Source organism: Pteropus medius, unplaced genomic scaffold, assembly GCF_902729225.1.
Source record: "Pteropus medius unplaced genomic scaffold, Ma_sr-lr_union100, whole genome shotgun sequence".
Taxonomy (NCBI): domain Eukaryota; kingdom Metazoa; phylum Chordata; class Mammalia; order Chiroptera; family Pteropodidae; genus Pteropus; species Pteropus medius.
Window position 1 is genome coordinate 789,577 of NW_024340701.1, and position 18,466 is coordinate 808,042.

An 18,466-nucleotide genomic window follows, 5' to 3' on the forward strand; every position below is an offset into this window, starting at 1 on the left:
ACCACATCACCAGGCTGAGCACGCTGCCCACTACAGGCGGCTGCAGGGGAAGGGATGCTAGGCCCCTCCCCCAGTTGAAGTCTTTTTCTTGGGGGCACAGGGTGGGCAAGGCTGTGGGATGAGGGAAGTGGGGAAAAACTGAGCTGGGTCAGACCTGGGGAGGGCATTCGGGACTCAGGATGGGAGCACCCAGTAAAACCATCTGTATTGCCCATGGTTGGGGTGAGGGCCCTGGAGAAGCTGACCTGGGCTGGGCAGTGCTAGCCATGAGTTAGTGGAGGATTCCAGAGCTGCAGGCACCATACCAGACTTGGAGGACAGACTCTGCTAGGGAAAACTGAGGGTGTGACTCCAGGAAAGGGTTTCTGAGCTGAGAGTGGGGAGCTGCAGAGGAGGGGGCTGGTCAAGAGGGGCTGATGAGGGGATTTGCCCCAAGGGAAGGATGCCAGACCTGCCTGGGAGCTGCAGGGCTGAAATAGGTGGCCTGAGGCCTTGCTGAGGGCAGCCGTTTTGGAACTCCACCCCCACAGTTGCAACTGGTTCAGCAAGTCCCTTTATAAGTGTGAACGTGCCCTTTCCCCATGCTGTGTCCCTTTCACCCCCTCCCAGGTGAGCAGGAAATCAAGCTACCCCGAGCTAGAGCCTGAAGAATCAGAGGCGTCTAAGAGACATAGGGACCCCGAGAGTCACCAACAGAGAAGGACAGACAGGGAGCCCTTGAGTGGCAGGGAAAGCCTTGGAGAGACAGGCTATTCTCCTGAGAGAAATGGACAAGAGTTCCTGGCGGACACCCAGGATCAGAGACAGAGCAGCATGGCCTCTAAGCAGCAGTGACGACACTGACCTTCAACTTGAAAGAGACATATTCAAGGACAACTGTCATGTTGGCCAATAAACAAAAAAGCCTGGTGCTTTGAAATGCTTTCGGACCCTGACATTGACTGACAAATGCAGAGGGGAGGAATGGCCTCATGGGAACCTGCGAGTCTCCTGCAAGCGCATTGGAAATGGAGACACAGAAGGCCCCCATGCCTGATGGAGGCCCCAGCCGTGCACCCCTTGCTTCCACATTTGGTCTCTCTGGGCTTGCACACTGTGGACACTAGAGCGCAGACACCCTCGTGGAGCGATCGTCCTGCATACCCCTTCCAGCACTGTCTCCAGCAGGGACACTGACCCTCACATCCCCCTGGTAGGTTTGGGGGCACATCTCCAGGAACCACAGGGTCCTCTTCAAGAAGCAACAGGAGCAACTGGCAGGCTGAAAGAGCGTGCGTTCATTCATTCATTGATTCATTCATACAACCATGCAGATTTACTAACACCTGAGGTGCGCCAGGCCCTGCACTGTGCACTAGGAATTCAGCAGTGAACAGACACCCCATCCACCCAGAGCTAGAAGTCAAGTGAGGAGCAAGCCATCGATGAAATTAACAAATATATAATTTTTATATGCAACTCCTACGTGACCACAAAGGGGAATTTCTCACGTCACAGGAATATGAAGGAGGATAAGCGGTGGGGGTGGGGGCAGGGCAAGGTCAGGGAAGGCCTCCCTGATGCAGAGGCTTGGAGGCCAGCTTGGCTCTGGGAGAGGATGGCTCACAGCCCAAGTGTGCCTTCTGTGACAGGCCCCTACAGAATCCTTTCTAAGCCTGTCACCACCTCCCAGGGCCTCCTTTGGGACAGGCCTAGCAATACCACAGGGTCAGGGGGCATTTTTTTGGAGGGTGTGAGGTCTGCTTGGGGTAATTCATCCATTCCCAAACAAAGCCCAGCCAAATAGGGCTCCTATATATTGACCCTACAATAAGAGTTTCATTCTGTCCAAGGCTTGTTTACTTAGGGGCACAATAGGGGATTGTGGCGCTGCAGAATACGTGGGTGGGGTCACACAGCAGTGGTTATTGCTGTAAAAGAGACAACAGAGGGTCCAGGATGGCCTCATGGGCAGGGCAAGGGCAAGGTCCCTGGCAGAGAGTGAGATCCCCAAGGCTTGAAGTTTGGGGCCTCTTTCCTGGCTGCAGCCCCCGACCAAGAGCAGCAGAAACAGACTTGGATTTCTGCGGTCTGCTCCTTTCCTGGCAATGTAGGGGACAGGGAGGGTGGTGATGCCCCCAGCCACGCGCCATGGGCAGCCGCTCCACTGAGCCCTCAAGAGCCAGCGTGCTCCGTTAATGAGGAGCACACCACTGAGCGTGCGCTAACTGGTTCAGCTGTGCTGGCTGCCACACTGGGAGGCTGAAGCCCCAAGGACAGGGGCCTGGAACTGGAAGTTGGGGATTGTGCTCTGGTGGGAAGTTACCCACAACACTAGGGGTCCGTTGTGCAAGAGCTGGAGGTCAAGTGATGTGAGTAGCTCCCAGCACCTATCTTCTGCTTCCAGGCCCTAATCTCAGCCCTGTGGTGCCCCAATCATGGAAGCTGTGGATGGGATGCCACCTGCTGTGAGCGCCTCACTCACAGCTAGGCCTCTGACTTCAATTCCAGCACAAGCTATGTCCAGGTGGCTCAGCTGATGAGGGCTTAGCTCTCAGTGGAGGACAGAGCAAGCCTACCTTTATCCAAGTACATGGGAGGAAAGGATCTCCAAAATACTCCACAGGGGTGGGAGTTAGGGGGTGGGGGGGTTGTTCTAGGGCCTCTAGATCCCTTCCTTCTCCAGCCCCCCTCTGGGAACTTCCACTTCCTTCCCAGGCAGCAAGGTTTATGGCTGGTAAGCCTTTTTCAGGGCCGCATAGTTTGTTCCTCCTTGCATTACCTTCCCTATTCTAAGACTCTTCATTTCTTGATCTTCTGGGTGAACGGGTGTGTCACTGATATTAACTGTCCCTGCAGTGGTTGTTATCTCTAAGGCGTCCGTGAAAGAACCCTTTTGTGCTCATGGTTTGACCCAGACTAGTGGCCCAGCTGCCTAACCCAGCTCAGCCTTGCCGACTGGCCAGGCTCCAGGCCTCTCCTACCCATCACCTAGCTCCCACTGTCTGCCCCTCACTGCCCTCCATCTTTCCTTGCTCACCCCTCAGTGGTGAATTAAACTATAGTGGCTTGGGGCCCCTCTTGGTGGGCACCTCCTCTCCAGGCTCCCTGGACAGCCCTTACTCTTACCCCTGACTCCCTCACTGTGGGCCTGGGGGGTGGTCTCCAGGATAAAGACTACCCTGCTCTGTGACCAAGCTTCCCCAGGCCAGGCAGAATGCAGGCTTTGGAGTTGTCTTTCCATAGCTGAGTCACCCCCACCATACATAGGCACACACACATCAGATCTTCAGATGCCCCTTCCCCGTAAAAGCAGTCATCGAGGCAGCAGTGTCCCTTCCTGCACAAGGACTTGTGACCTGTCTTAGGTTAATGATCCCCACCCCCAGCAGTCACTTACATAAATCCTTTACATAGCCCTCTGCCCGGCTTATTCACTGCCCTGGATGAGCCCCTGGGATTAAGGCTGTTCAGCTCTAAGGGCAGAATCCAAATTTCCCACTATGCCCTGGGCTTGGCAGGGTAGGACTCTGCATCGGGTGTTAGAACCCTGGCTTTCTGAAGTCTGCTCCCCCAGTGACCCTGAGCAAGTCACTTCCACTCTTGGCATCTCAGCCTCCTTATCTACGAAATCAGGGGAGAGACTAGACAACCACAACAGGCCTAATATTGTCATTCTGCCTTGCCTGGAATTTTGCTATTTCTGACTCTCTCTTGTATTTTCCATTAGTTCCCACTAGCTTTCTAAACTCCTTTAAAAAAAAGAAAATATTGTTATTTCTGATTATCAAAGCATTATAAGCATATCACACCCCCAAAAAATTGGAAACTACAGCACGGTGTAAAAGAGGAAACAAAGCTGCAAAGCCCACTCGCAGAGGTGACCACCAGCAGCACGGCATGTGACCCCCCTTGCTCCATGCACACAAACACTCCGAGAGAGCCCAGATTTCTACCCTGGGCTGGGACTCTGCTCTGGCTCCTGACTCCCGCCCTCCTAGATCAGTGTCCACTGGATATTTTTGTGAATTGTGAGCTCCCTCCTCCTGCTCTCGGTGGACACTGAGGAATCCTGGAGCTGCCGGGCTGGGCGGGCCCTGCTGGGATCTAGCAGGCTTCTTGTTTGGGACTCTGCAGCCCCAGGCTTTGCTCATGGGATGAAGTCCATCCAAGACAAACTTTATGGAGGAGAACGGGCAAGACCCCACATCCCAGACTGACCTTGAGCCAAATCTAGATCACTGGCAACTTTCTTAGAGCCTCAGGGGGAAATTTAAGCAGAACAGCCATTACAGTAAATCATGGATGCTTCAGAAGAGCCAACACCCCTCACACCCCTTGCTTCTCTTTTCCTTAGTTTTCTCCCATCCGAGGGCCCAGCTGGCCTTTAGGTAGCACCTGTCCTGCAATGACAGAGCCTTTCATCCTTCACCTGGTCTCACTTATCCAGACATGGCAAAGAGTCAAGGCTGCAGCTGGAGGAGTGGGACCATGGGAAAATCTACCCAGGCTCAATTGGTACATTAGTGCCTCCTGCCTCAAGGAAAACCTCAGAGTAATCTCTGAGCACCTGTCAGAAGTCCAGGCCCTTATATAGCAGGTGAGAGAAGCAAGGATATGCCTTGTGCTATTTAGCCCCAGAGCCATCATTGGCAGAGAGCAACCTGCCAGTTTTGTAGAGAGAGGACGCACTCCTGAGCAGGTATGCCAGGCTCTGCTCCAAGTCCTGGGGAGCTGTGATGGGGGACCTTGGGTGGGCCCTGTCTCTATTCCAGAGAAGCCCATCAGCCTGGCCTGCACTGCGGCGGCTGCGGGCAGTCTCTACCCCAGTCAGTTGGCAGTGGGCTGGCACTCTGGGAAGTGGCTCTGGTTTTTGACCCTGGCAGTCCTGAAGTTTGAAGGCAGCCCTGCATAAAGCTTCAACCAAACCCAACTCACATCTCCCCAGAGGACATTCTTTCTCTATCTTTCTGAAGGTCAAGGTGGGATACCCTATAGGGAGGAGGGTGGCTTTCCTGGCTCTCTTACCCTCAGCGCCATTGGCCCCATTGTGCTGGACATCCATGCTCATCCCCAGCTTCTAGGGATGAGGGCTCACCGGCATCTACCCCGCCCCACCAGGCACTTGCCCTGGACACTAGTGAACGTTCAGTGGGGTCTCCCTCCTTCTAGCTGAGAACCTCACCCCGTCCCCTTCCCCCACCCTCACCACCAAGTCCATGTACCATGGCCCCCTGCCTCCTCACCCACTCTCCCCATAGGAGTAACTGCCGTGGCACAGACAATGGGGCTGTATTGATTAGTACAATTCCTGGGCACCTCCGGCCCGTCTCCCCGGGAGCTAGGACAATGCAGCTTTGATACACAGAGCAGATTCTCAGCAGGTCTCTGGGCTGGGGGAGCCCTCACACCCCCACTCTCCTCCCCCATGCCCCCACCAAACAGCTAACTCTTCCTGCACTCCTTTGCACAGTTGCAACTTTCTGGGTCACTTTGGCTGGTGTCTGTCTTGCTTGCTGGCCGTGCCTGCCCCTCCCTGGCACAGACCACTCAGCCCCTCTCCGCACCCCCAGCCCAGCCTCCCAGCCTGCCTGGCACCAGGGAGGGGGCTTGACCTTCTCGAAGGTGACTGACCTGTTCTGGAGAGGAAGGGACCACAGGTCCATGAGCTGCGGCCATCCCAGGCGAGCGAGCACTCGGAGAGGAGCACTCGTGTCTCCACTGCTCATTCACACCTCTGCCAGCTCCAGGCGACACTGACGCATCCCCTGCCTCTCCCACTGCCGGCTGGGCAGCGGCAATTACTTTCACCTCATCTCCTCCCGAAGCTCTGCCTACCCCCTCCCCTGCCCTCCCCCTCCGGCCAGTCCCCATGCAGCCCAGTGCGAGTGCTCCAGAGCTAGAGTAAGGCATGGGGTTTGTTGTGTTTTTCCCTTGTTCTCAGCAAGTTATTGGAACAACACACACACACACACACACACACACACTCACAACCACAGAGTGAGGCAGAATGAGCAAGAGAGAGATTTAGAGGGCAGCTCACTTCTCTCCCAGAGCTAGGCCTCAGGGCCCAGATGCTTCTGAGCCATAGGCTGGGCCTTTGGTAGACTCCTGGTAGGGTGGTCAGGCACCACTGGGCACTAGGGCTGGTGAAGGGGCCTGAAGAAGTGGGGATGCAGCCCACAGGCACTACGGATGCCTCTCAGGCTTCTTAGAGTAGTGTAGGCTGTTGGGCCTTGGAGCTGTCCCCCAACCCCACACTCGAGGGTCCCTAACCAACCAAGATGATAGGGTGTCCTTATAGGAGAAGGTAACTGATCCTGCAAGAAAGCTCCAGCCTAGTGAACTGTGCTTTCACCTGTCTGAAGAAAGATGCCATTAGCCAAGAGGATGGGCACTACAGAGTCCACACAAAGGGGAGCCATGGGTTAAGGACCCTTGGGGATTTGTACTGAGTAGCCCAGAACTTGTTGCCTGGGAGTGTGTGCTGTGTGGGCTGGGTAGAGTGCAGTAGGTGTCATCATGACTGGAGTGGGTTTTGACTCAGACCTATGCAATCCTTCCCTGAGGCCACATTCACTGATCAGTCTCCAGATGACAGTGAGACACCACAAGCCAGTGGCTAGGAAGGTGGGAATGAGCGTTCTGGTCCTGGGTTGGCGTAGCTCTCTCTGGCAATTAGTAAGCTGGCAGAGGGCCTGGTACATGGTAGGATCTTAGTAAATACTCATCAAGTGGAAACATGCATGGATTCTGATATCAAGAACAGCTTTCCTGCTGGCTTGGTAAGGGTGGTGACCCCAAAGGGAGTATAGCAGGATGACGTTGAAATAAAAAGTGCATAGGCTTTAGAGCCAGATAGGTCTGGGTTCAAACTCCAACCTAGGCAGTTTCTCATCATGTATAACCTTAGGCAAGTCACATGTCTGGTCTTAGTTTCTTCATTTCTAAATGGGGATAATATTCACCCATTATCGAAGCTAGTGAGCATTAGTAATAATAGTAACAAATAATACATATTAAGTGTTTACTATGAGTCAGACGCTGTCTTAAACACTTTATATAAATTAACTCATTTAATACTCCCAATAACCCCTCAAGATAGGTATACTATTTTCCCCATTTTGGGGGAGCAAGATGGGGACCAGCCTTGGCTCAAACAAATATTCTAAGAATGGCCTCAGACTCCACCAAGTCAGCCACTCGCTGGGCCAGCCTTATGCAGCCAGGTCCCCAGACACGCTCCGCCGACTTCCTGCAGGCACAGACTGAGGGCCAAGGCGCTGGCTGGGCCACTGGCTCCAGGAAGGCCCAGTCACCCATGATGCCTAAATGCTCACTTCCAACCAGGGTGGGCTCTGGGCTCTGGCTGCCCCGGCCTGGGCTGGGTGCCCAGAACAGACAGCCCTGGCTGGACAGCTTTCTCTGGCTCTGGCCATGGGGACAGGAGGCGGCAGGAGCCCAGCTGGGCCCTGACCGTAATGAGGCCTCATTAGTGGGATCCAGCTGCTCCAGCCCCACTCAGGGAGGCTGGCTCCCCTAGCCCCCACCTCTGACTTTTCTTAATAAGAGTGGGCATGCTTCCAGAGGGGCAAGGAATCTAGGGGCTTTGCTGTGCCCTGTGACTCTGGGGGAAGGCCCTGCTGAGCTAGGACTGAGAGGTGCTGGGAATGTGGGGGAGGGCTGCAGGGAAGCTGTATGAGGGAGGGCTGGGACTGAGTAGGTGGGCTCCAGGGAGGGTAGGGAAGGAAACCAAGGGGAAGAGAGGGCGGGCTCCTAGGTCCAGAGAGGAAGCCTGAGGAAGGTTGGGCCTTATCCTTTGGATCCAGATATTGTCCACTTCACTGGTGAGTGGGTAGTTGTGCATCTAGGGTCATCTAGGCTGTCCTGGCTAGGAGACCACCTCCTCTGTGCTAGGCCTTACATAAAGAAAGCACCCACCATGCGCCAGGGCCTGTGTTAGCAGAGTGCCCACTATGAGCCAAGTCCAATGCTGGGAAAGCTCCCACTGTGTGCCAGGACCTACGTTGAGAGAGCACTCACCACATGTCAGCCCCATGCCAGTGAGTCCCTGTGGTGTGCTGGGTCCTGCACTAGGTGAGTGCTCCATGTACACCAAATTCTGTCAAGTGAAGACCCAATTTATGCCAAGCCCTGACCAGGTGAGCACCCATGGTGTGCCTGGCACTGTGCTAGATGAGTGCCCACTGTGCAACAGGCTCTGTACTAAGGGAGTGCTCAATGATTGCCAAGTTGGTACTAGCTGAGCACTTGCCACATGCTGAGACTTGTGCTAGGTGAGTGCCTAGTAGGTGACAAGGGAGTGCCCAATATGTGCCAAGCCTATGCTAGTTGAGCACTTTCCACATACCAGGATTTGTGCTAAGTGAGCACCCACTGTGTGCCAGGCCTTGGGATAGATGCCGCAGACAAGAGGTATCCAAATGCTCATCAAAGCAGAACAGAACAGGTCAGGGTGGGGCATCTCCAGGCAGCCTGTAGTGTTTGCAAAGCTTTCTGGGATGATTTAGATGCTCTGGCACCCAGGGACTTTATTCATCATGAGGCTTCCCAGTGCAGAAGCAACCAGCGAGTTCAAAGACATGGGGAGAGACTGATAAGGCTCACCAAGGCCTCTGCTGCTCAAGACACTGTATGAGTGGGGAATGGGCACAGGGGAGGAGACTGAGTCAGCCAGCTTGTGAACTTGGCGTGAGGCCGCAGTGGGGCTCTCCTGTTCTGGGCTCCTCTCCTCCAGCTCCCTGTCTTCTGAGCCCCAGGCAGCCCCACCCCACATGTGTATAGAAGTATTAGGTCTCCATGGAAGGACCATCCCACCCATCCCCCTGTGCCCCTGAGCATCCCAGCTGCTCCCAGGCTTGGAGGCACCCTGGCCAGCTGGGTTCTTGCACAGCCCTGTCCTAGGAGCTGCTGAGGCGTGAGGGAGGCAGCTGAGCTGGCCTGGCAGAGACCATCTGGGCTGGGAGTGGGGGGAGGGACACGTGCAGGATGCATGTGGGCCTGGGCACGTGCTAGGAAGTGGCTTGCTCCTCCATGGGGCACCTGCCACATGAAGAGCCCAGCAGAAACTCCAAGGATGACACAGGGTATCTATAGACACTGAAGAGACCTGGGAGGCCTATGTTCTCATACCTGAACCTAGCGGATGGAAGCGAGGACACCATCCTCACAGTGAGGTCCACTCCCTGCATACCAGGGCACAAACAACAACAGAAGCCACAGACCTGGGACAGTCCAAGTGCCACTGGCTTATAGGCATGGTGTCAAAACCCTCTGTTCTGCCCCACCATGGCATCCAGAGAAGGGGCAAGTCTGAAAGGATAATCTTTAGCCATATGTCCTAAGGAAAACATGGCACTTAATAAAGCGCTGGCCTGAGCTACCTAGGTTAGCTAGGAGAGATGGTGCTCCTCAGAGGCTGTATCCTAGAGACAAGCACTGAATGGAGGAGGCTTCAGTTCCAAACTGGAGCCCAAGAACAGCAGAATAGTATAGCCCAAGGTCATCAGCAGAACTGAAAAAGAGGCAGGAATAGAATCTCGAGCAACCACGGGGGTGCCCAGGGGACAGATGCTATGAGCCTCAAATGCAGCGGGCGGGCAGAAGCCAAAGGGCAGAGGGCACGAGGAAACCAAGCCTCAGCTATCTTTAGGCACATCTGGTGCTGGGAACAGAGTCCCCAGGCAGCATTCCCTTCCACAGACCGGCTGGCCTGCGGCTCTGGGAAGCTCAGCTCCGGCAGGGTTTCTGGGACATTGTGATTCATGTTCCCTATGGCCCATGTGGGTCCCACATCTTTCCTGCTTGCTTGCCCCAGTCCTTTCAGGGTCACTCCAGAGAAAGAAGGGCAGCCAGGGAGTATGCAGAAGGTTTCTTATGTTTCATGGGAATCTCCAAGTAGAAAGGGGTAGAGCCGTACCCTGCTTCTAAGATGGGCCCATGGCAATTCCAAGAGTTCTCTGAAAAGGGGGCTGCCATTCTTGGTTCTAGCATAGCATATACTCCTAGCAGGAGTTTAGGTCATGAGACCTCCATTTCTGCTCCTTTCTGAGCACCCGGAGTTCATTCAGACTGGCTCAGGAATACTTTAAGAAACCTGGTGAATTCAGACTTGCTCCAACCAGGAAGGGCCCAGACCAGAGCAGGCCAGAGGAGCAGGATGGAGGGGTCTGAGCCTGAAGCAGAACCCCCTATCTCCCTCCCAAACCGTTCACGTGACTAGGTATTTTGAGTCCCAGAAACTTTTGGTGACAGACGGCTTGTTTTGGGAGGTCCCAGTGGAGACCCTAAGCCAAACAGTCCTTAACTGGATGAGACAAGAAGCAGAAGAGATTGATGTGTCGAAGGGAGGCTCTACGGTCAGTCACTGGCTTCCTCCCCGGACAGCTCCCAGTCTAGCTTGTCCCTGAGGCAAGATCCTAAGAGAAGAAACACAACCGCTGCCCTGGGGTAAGATCTGGCATCTTTGCCCTGGTTCCTGCTGCCAGGGCCGCCCTGCTTTGTTCATCAGCGTGAACTGAAGCCCTCATCAGGTCCTGTTCTCACTCTCTGCTTCTCACAGCACCTCACCACCACCTCTCCTGCGCTCTGAGGCAAAGGGCAAAGGAAGGGCCATGGCTTGGGGAAGCGAGAGAGGAAGGTTTTCTGAGAGGCCTCGGGAGAGGAGTCAAACAAAATGTTCTTTGTTACTTTTCAGAGTGGAAGTAAAGAGAAACCAGATGGGGTCAGAAGACCCCTTGATGAGCCTGTAATAAACGCTCCCTGTGGCAGACAGAGTGCTGGGTGGGGGTGGGGGTGTGACAGTCCCAGGACAGCCCAGGAGTCCCGCTGCCTTCCCAGCAGGATGAGCTGCAGCTTCCTCTCCAGGGTGTCTCTTGTGGTAGGATGGGATGTGCGGATCCTGCCTCCTGGCATGCCTTTGCGGGCTCTGTGGCAGAGTCTTCACTGCTATGGGCTTGGAGCTGTGGCACCGTATAACCTGCCAGATGAGGCGCTGCCTGTCTGGGCCTGGGACAACTGTAGCTCTCAGGAGCCCTGCCAGACTAGGGACCCCATGGAACTTCCTAGGCTCTCCTGTGATGGCAAGCAGCTAGCAGAATGCCCAAGAGGGGACCGTGTTCATGCCCCCCTTCCTCCCTGCCATCTCATCCCTGTACTCACCAGCATCCCTTTGGCACCTTTTCCCACCATGGTGGCAACGGGTTGGGAGCTCTGGAGTCCCAGGCCACAATCACAGGCTCTGCTTCTAGCACCTTTCAGGCCACAGACCTCAAGAGCTGTGGAGAGAACAGAGAATGAGCAGGATGAGGACCCAACCAGGGCAGGCAGGGGCAGGACATCTGGATACCCTCGGGGGTATCCAGAACAGGTAGTGCAGGGCCCAGATCACCAGCGAGCAGGCCTCGCTTCCCTCCCACCCTGCCTACCCCTCTGCCAGGCCGCTTCTTTTTGGATGACCCTGGATCAGCTCCTCCTTAGCTCCTCTCCCAACCCTTCCCCTGCATCCCTTGGTCTCCAGGCTTCATGTCCCAATGGGCAAAGGTCTATTTTTGACTCTCCAGATGCCCAATTCTCTAAAAGATAAAAAATGAACACAGAACTGGACAAGGTCCAATTCCTTCATTGTCTGTGTGAATGGCTTCAACCTTTCCCCTGAAGGGGAGTTAGCTTGGATCAGCACATTCACCCCAGCCAGACAGAAAGGATAGTCCTTCCTCATCCTGGTGCCACTCTGCCTGGGCTCCAGGGCAGCTGGGCTTGTTGTTATGTCACTAACTTGGACCATAAGCTCTGGACATGCCAAACACACCATGTGCGGGCATGCTTCCCTGTCCTTGCTCAGGCTGTCCCCTGTCTGCAACATGTTCCCGCCTGTTCACCAGGTGAAATTCTACAAATCCTTTAGGACCATGCTTAAATGTCACGTCTTCTCTGTAGCCTTTCCTGACATTCCCACTCACTAGAATAAGCAAATTGCTTCCTCCTTTCTGTTTCGTATAGACTTCTGCTAATATCCTTATCAACTCCTATTAGACTACTTTGCTTTTTTAAGTCTGTCAACCATGAGTCCATCGGTTGCCTGAGGGCTTGGGTCTGTGTTTCATTTGCCCCTGTGTGCCCAGGACCTAGCACCGCGCTCAGCTTGCAGAAAGTGTGGGTCGAATTGAATTGAAGGGAAATTGGTAAGGTTGAAGCACTGGAATGAGGGTTCAGGTCAGCTGAGATCTTGTAGAAAGCATCAGAGAGGCGTTGTGGGGCTGGCAAACTGGAGCGGGCAGCAGACAAATGGAACAAACAGACAAACGGCCATGCTGGTACATTCAGGTTTAATGTTAGACACAGATGGAAGAGAGTAGTTTTTGACAGGCTACAGGAGAGAAAATCAGCCTTCAGGGAGCTCAAAGAATTCTCTAATAGGAGAGAAAACCTGAGTCAAATGGACAAGGACCTTCAACCTCCACAGAACCTGGTCCCAAGAAGGATTGGGCTCTGCCTGTGGGGCCTTCCCTTCATGATGAATAAATTCAATTCATTTATTCCCCTACCAGGGAGCAGACTCTACTTCAAAGGCTGTTCTGTACCACTCTGCCCCACCCACAGACACCTATCAAGGGCCGCCTCTCACCCACAGGCCCAGAAGCCTTTGGAAAGCTAGAAGAGACCGGGGAGGGGCTCTTTGTCTATGCACATCAGCCTTGGCTGCCATAGGCCTTTGCCCTAACCACTAGATCTCCTGCATGGCCTGGGGCAGGTGGGTATGTGACTTGTAACCATTTCCCTTTTGTCAGTCGAGCCTCAAAGTGCTCTCTTAAAGAGGTCCCTGCTTATGGCTTTGTTCTTCTGGAGGTAGTCTGGAGCAAGGTGGGGGGTGTGCTCCCTTAAGAGCATATCCTTCTCCTCCTCACTCACCACACTCCTCCCTCCAAGCTGTATGCTCTAGATTTGGCTTCCCTAAAGCTGTCTCTCTTCAGCTCACAAATAATGACAGTGCTGTCAGTGATAATAACAGATGGTATTAAGAGTCACCTCATAGGTTGGGAATTATTACGCCCTCTGGTCAGGTAAGTAAATTGAGGATACTCTGCCCTGGAATTTAAGCTATAGAGTGTTCTCACTCAGGGTACCCTTGAACACTGACTGCAAATACAGTCTGTGCCCTCAGGGTGCTTATAGATTAGTGGGGGAAAAGACTGCTCAGTGGCTACTCTAGAAGAATGAGTTGGGTGTAAAACTTTGCTTCTTCTCTGGCCTCTGCCATTTCTATTAAATGGCCCCATCCATTCATTCAAAAAGTACCAACTGAATACCCATGACATACCAGGCTCTCTTCTAGATGTTGGAGATCCACCTTACCCAAGCACCAGACCTGCCCCTAACACATTCAGGGGCCACCACTGACAAGCAGTGAGTAGGAGTCAGTTCCGCATGTAATGGAGAGCTTGGCCTCTGGGAGGGACATAGTAGCCTTGGGCTGGAATTCTGGCTCTGCCATTCACTAGGTATGTGACTTCAAACAAGTTACTTAACCTTTCTCAATCTCAGTGTTCTCAGTCTGGAAGATAGGGCTAATAATACTTCCTTTGTAAAATTCTGGTTTCTGCTTCATTTTGGACTTGACTGAAAATTCTCCACATTTTCCTCCCTTCATATCCATCAATCTCCCCAAAACCTTGATTTTTCTCCAATAGTTCTCCAAAACCTTGATTTTCTCCAATAGTTCTCCACAGCCAACAGGAAATGGCCTAAATCGTTTAGCGGGCATTTGAGGCTGGCCACAATTCAATTCATTTATTCCACAAATGTTTATTTCAGGCTTGCTCTGGGTCAGACCTGTGCTAGCACCAAGAACTCACTGGTCTCTGCCCTCCTGCAGTTTACAAGATAGGGGAACAGTGAAACTGGTGTTTCCAATGTGTATAATTAAAGACTGAGATAAAGGGTGTGAAGGAGAAAGATTCTTTTATGAGAGTCCACAGCAGGGAGGCCTGACCTGTCTGAGAGTCACAGAGGGCTTCCCTGAGGAAGTGATATTTGAGGGTCAGAGGGAGTTAATTAGGCAAAGTGGCAACAATGAGAAAGGCAAGAGGAAGAAATACTCAAGCAAATGAAATAATATGTAAAAAGACCCTGAGGCTATGGCTCAGATAGCCAGGGAAAAGGAGCCAAGGGTAAGGTGGACAGATAAACAGGGGCAGGGCCTTTGGGGCCTGGATTTTGGTCTTTATCTTGAGGGCAATTTTGAAGGTTTTAAAGCAGAGTCAAAACTGCAAGGAGAAGCAATTGGTGGAATGTGCACTTTGAAAACATCACCCTAGACACAGTGCGGATGAAAGACTGGAGGGAGGGGAGAGTGGAAAAGAGAAAATCATTTAGGAATAAGCAGGCCAGGGATGAGAGGGCTCGTGTAGGAAGGTGACGATGTGGTGGAAAAAGCTACAGATTTGAGAAAAACCGAGAAGGTAACATAAGCAGGAGATGGTAATGAATTGGACTTGGAGAGTAAGGGAAAAGGAGGGGTCTTTCGTTTCTGCTGGTGCAATAGCAAGAAGCCAGCACCTGTCCCAGAGACAGGAATGCTGCAGGTCTGGAGTAGGGAGAGGATGAACTGGGCTGGGCAAGTTGGATTTGAGTTGCCTGTGAGCCAACCAAGGGCAGATGGTGAAAGGGTAGTCACAGGACCCGGCCCACCTTTACAGTATCATTGCTCAGTCTTTCCTCTCTCCCAAACAGGACTGACAGGTCAATCCATTTCAAAGGTCCATCTGGGCCAAGCCCTGGAGAGTTTTGATTTTTTCCATCTCTTTCTAGAGATGGAAAGGGGACAGGCTCTTTCCTGCCTGCAAGGACCTCACAGTTTAAGAGAAGAGAAGGAAGCATAATCTCTATTCACTGTGATGGAGGGAGTGGAGGGGCTGTGGGAGCAGGGGAGGGCTTTTGGTTCTACCTGGAACCCAGGTCAGCTATCTATGGCCACCTGCGGCCACGTGGGACCATTCATCATTCCCAAAGAGTTCTTGTCGACATGCCTTTGCTCAGGTGGTTCCCTCTTCCTTGAGCACCCTTGTCTCCATTTACAGCTGTATGTATCCTATCCATCTTCGAAACCTGTCCCACTGCCATTATCTTCAAGAAGCCTTCCTCTCTCCTCCCAGTCGCAGTCAACCTTTCCACTGTACCCCCAAAGCACGCTGTGTACATCTGATTAACACTCTCGTCACACGGAGCGTTGCGGCATGGTTACTTGTGTCCAAATCTGGTTCCCTACAAGCTGGAGAGATCTTCCAGAGCAGGGATGTGATTATTCTGTGTCCCCAGGGGTGGGCACTGAGCAGTACCTTACTGCAGCAGTCGCAGAGTACGCCAAGTAAGGGGGCGTTTTCTCTGCGGGCCTTGTAAACACTTGGGCATGCTCAGTGTTGCTCATTCCTAGAGCCAGTCCTCTCACCCACTACTCCCCAACCTTCTGATGCTCCCTCGCTTTGGGAATCTTTAACCTCTCAGGTCCCTCTCTCCTTCTCCACTCCCCTCCCCCCGCCCCCAACCTTTATCATCTAGGAGCCCCAGCAGCACCAGGCTTGTTTCAGCAAAGAAAGAGACCCAGGCTTTTGAGAGAGCTGTCAGAGAGCCGGGACTTGGCTCCTTTAAGAGTGACCAGCGAGGGGGCGCGGCCTGTGGAGAGCAGGCCCGAAAAGAGGCGCGACTCCTTTAAGAAGCGGCCCGCAGACTGCTCCGAGGCCCAGCGGGCAGGGGCGCGGTCGCTTTCGGGGCTGCGGCACCACCCGGAGCGCCCCGATTCCTCGAAGCAGGGCGCGTCCGCTTTAATCGGGGTACGAGGTGTATGGCAGGGGGGTGGCGGGCGTTACATCAGCTACCACGTGTGGGCCGCTCAGCTGGTGTGGAGGCGGTGGCCCCGCCTCCGCCCCCTGCTGTGGAAAAGTACCGGGGCGCCCAGGTACCCGCCCCCTTGCCCCGCCCCCGGGCCGGCTCGGGCCCCTCCCGGCCCTCCGGGCAAGACCCCTCCCTTCTGGCCGGGGTCCCGCCGCCTTCTCCCGCCCCGCCATGGCTTCGGGTTGCGGGGCGCCGGCTGGGAGTGAGCGCCCCGGGATGCTAGGCCCCTGCCCTCACCTGTGGCCTCTCGGGCCCGCCCTACAAGCGCCCAGAACGAAGGCTGGGATAGGGAGAGCACCGATTCTTCCCGGGGTAGCAGCCCCAAAAGAACTCTACGGCGGTAGTCCCTTTCCAAAGCCGTGGCCGGGAGTCGCGGACAAAGGGCCCCGGACTCCCTGGCGCGGCTTCCCGGGACCCAGGGGCGCGCGGGAACCCTCAAGGGCCAGCGGGTGGGCGGGCAGATAGGGAGGCAGGCGGGCTGGAGGAGCCAGATAGGTAGCCAGGCCGGCCGGCGGTGCGAGGAGATGGAGCCGGAGCCCGCACGCGGGGCGCAGACACGGCCCGCGGGTTCCCGGCCCGCAGACCCCCGGCGCGCAGACCCACTGGCGCCTCAGACGGACGTTGACAAGCTCTGGTTCCGGCGCTACCCGCACAGTCCTGAGCCCGCCACCCCCGAGCGAGCCGGCGTCGGCACTCAGCACCCCCACTCCGGGAGCACCCCCTCCCCCTGCCGTTTCTGCTCGCTTCGGCTCCTTGGTGACAGCGGTGACACCCAGACGCGCGCACCTACCCCGACCTTCGCGGCGAGACAGACATCCCTGTGCGTGCACCCACACTCTTACCCACAGATGCCCGCATGCATGCGCGATCACACACACACACAAACACAAACACACACACGCGCACGTTGGTTCTGGGGCTCAGTGCCGCGGAGCCACCAAACACCCAAACCAAAGGCAGGACAGACAGAGGTATGGGCCGCAGCGCCCCCTTCCCTCAGCCTCCTTACCATGCTGCAGCCCCCGGCCCAGGTTTGCTGGGTCCGCACCGCGGTGCGCCCAGGTGGCTTTCTTAAAGGGAAAGTTGCATCAGCCTCCCGAGGCTCGGTGCCGCCCCGAGTCCGCCCGCCCCGCCGCGCTGCTCCAGGCTCCTCCAGAGCTTGTTGTGTTTTGGTTTCGGGGAGGCGGGGGCCAAGAGTTTGGTGAAAGTTTGAAGAGTGGAGAAGGCTTGGGAGACCTAGCCAAGTCCCTCCCCTCCCTGAACAGCTCCCCTGGCTGCCCAACAGCCCCCCCACTCCATCCCCACCCTCCTGGCCGACTTCTCTGGCTCCTCCTCCCAGGGAATAAAATTACAAGTCTTCCAACTTTCAGATGATTGATCCCCACAAACCCTTGGGAGTGGGCTCCACAAAGAAGCCCCCTTCTCCGTCCCTGCCTCTCTGCCCTCCAGCTGGGGCCCTTGGAGGAAGCAGATGTCGTCCACTTTGAGCTAGGCTGGAATGAAGCCAGAAGGCCTGGGGCACTTCGGGGGGCTGGGGCTCGAGTTAGTCTGCCAGGCCCCCGGCCTTCTGCGCCTGCGTTCCCCCTGGAGAGAAGTCAGAGCAAATTCCATTCCCTTTGGAGCAGCGCCGCTAGGGACTGTGGGCACAGCTGGGTAAGGCCTGGGTCCTACTCCTTGGAATTGGAGGTCTGGGGGTAATCCTTCCCCAGGAACCCTCCTTTAACCACTGGCTTGGTCAACCCTACTCTGACCATTGTGTTACAGGGGCTGCAGTCACCATCCTGGGCCCCCTCTTCACTCCTCTGGGAGACAGACAGGGTTCCAATACCAGCTAAAGTAGTCTTCCAAAAGGAGGTTTAGTGAGACTCAGTTTCCTCCCCCTGAGAAATGGAGAGACAAGCTAAGGTGATACAGATACTAATATGCGAAACACATTGCTCCAGGCTGCCTCTGGGCAGTGATGCTTGGAAGTGGTGGAAAGGGGCTCCCACATTTGCTTACCGGGCAAGAGTCATTAGCTTTCAGGGAGAAGGGCGGATTAGTACTGGTTGTCAGAGGAACCCTTATTGTCCGGTCTGAGTGAGGCAACTTGCTCAGGAAGGGGCTGCCTGGAGAGAGTCTGCCCCCTGCACCCTGAGTCCATTTCTCACTGTTGCTGGTCAGAAAGCAGAGTTTTTGTTGTTGTTCCCTGGGGGCAATCAGCCTCCAAGAAGCTGATGCACACATGCCAAAGATCAATTGACAAGTGAGATATTTCATTTTATTAATTTACTATCAGAAGCACTAAGCAAGATAGCAGGTGTCAGGCACAAATATTTCCTGCCGATGGGACTCTCGGGCCCTACGCAGTGCACCCCACAGACCTTCCCCAGGGCCCTACCATCTCAGAATTTACAACCTATTCACATTGGAGACTTCATCAGATCTAGGAAGATATGTGGGTCTCATCAGCGACATTATTTTCATTTTTACTTTGTCCCCAAACCTAGCAAATATAGCATGCTCAGGATTTATATTCTATGAATGAATTGCAGGTGTCTCGTGTGTGTGAGCTTGTCCCTCTGCCTAAGCAGTCTGT

The 18,466-nt window shown here is 54.6% G+C and overlaps 1 protein-coding gene across 3 annotated transcripts in view; it reads right to left on the reverse strand.

Moving 5' to 3' along the window:
- Positions 1 to 17,152, reverse strand: part of SLC6A9 (solute carrier family 6 member 9) — a 31,272-nt gene extending 14,120 nt beyond the window's left edge. The window contains exons 1-2 of one of the 3 annotated variants that reach the window (XM_039883736.1): positions 16,898 to 17,152; positions 11,161 to 11,276 (exon numbers count right to left, since the gene is read on the reverse strand). In XM_039883736.1, the coding sequence (XP_039739670.1) occupies positions 11,161 to 11,190 (30 nt within the window). In that variant the 5' untranslated portion in view covers positions 11,191 to 11,276; positions 16,898 to 17,152. The remainder of the gene's footprint in view (positions 1 to 11,160; positions 11,277 to 16,897) is intronic. The other 2 variants (XM_039883744.1, XM_039883753.1) reach the window with 2 other exon arrangements.
- Between the last annotated feature and the right edge of the window lie 1,314 nt (positions 17,153 to 18,466).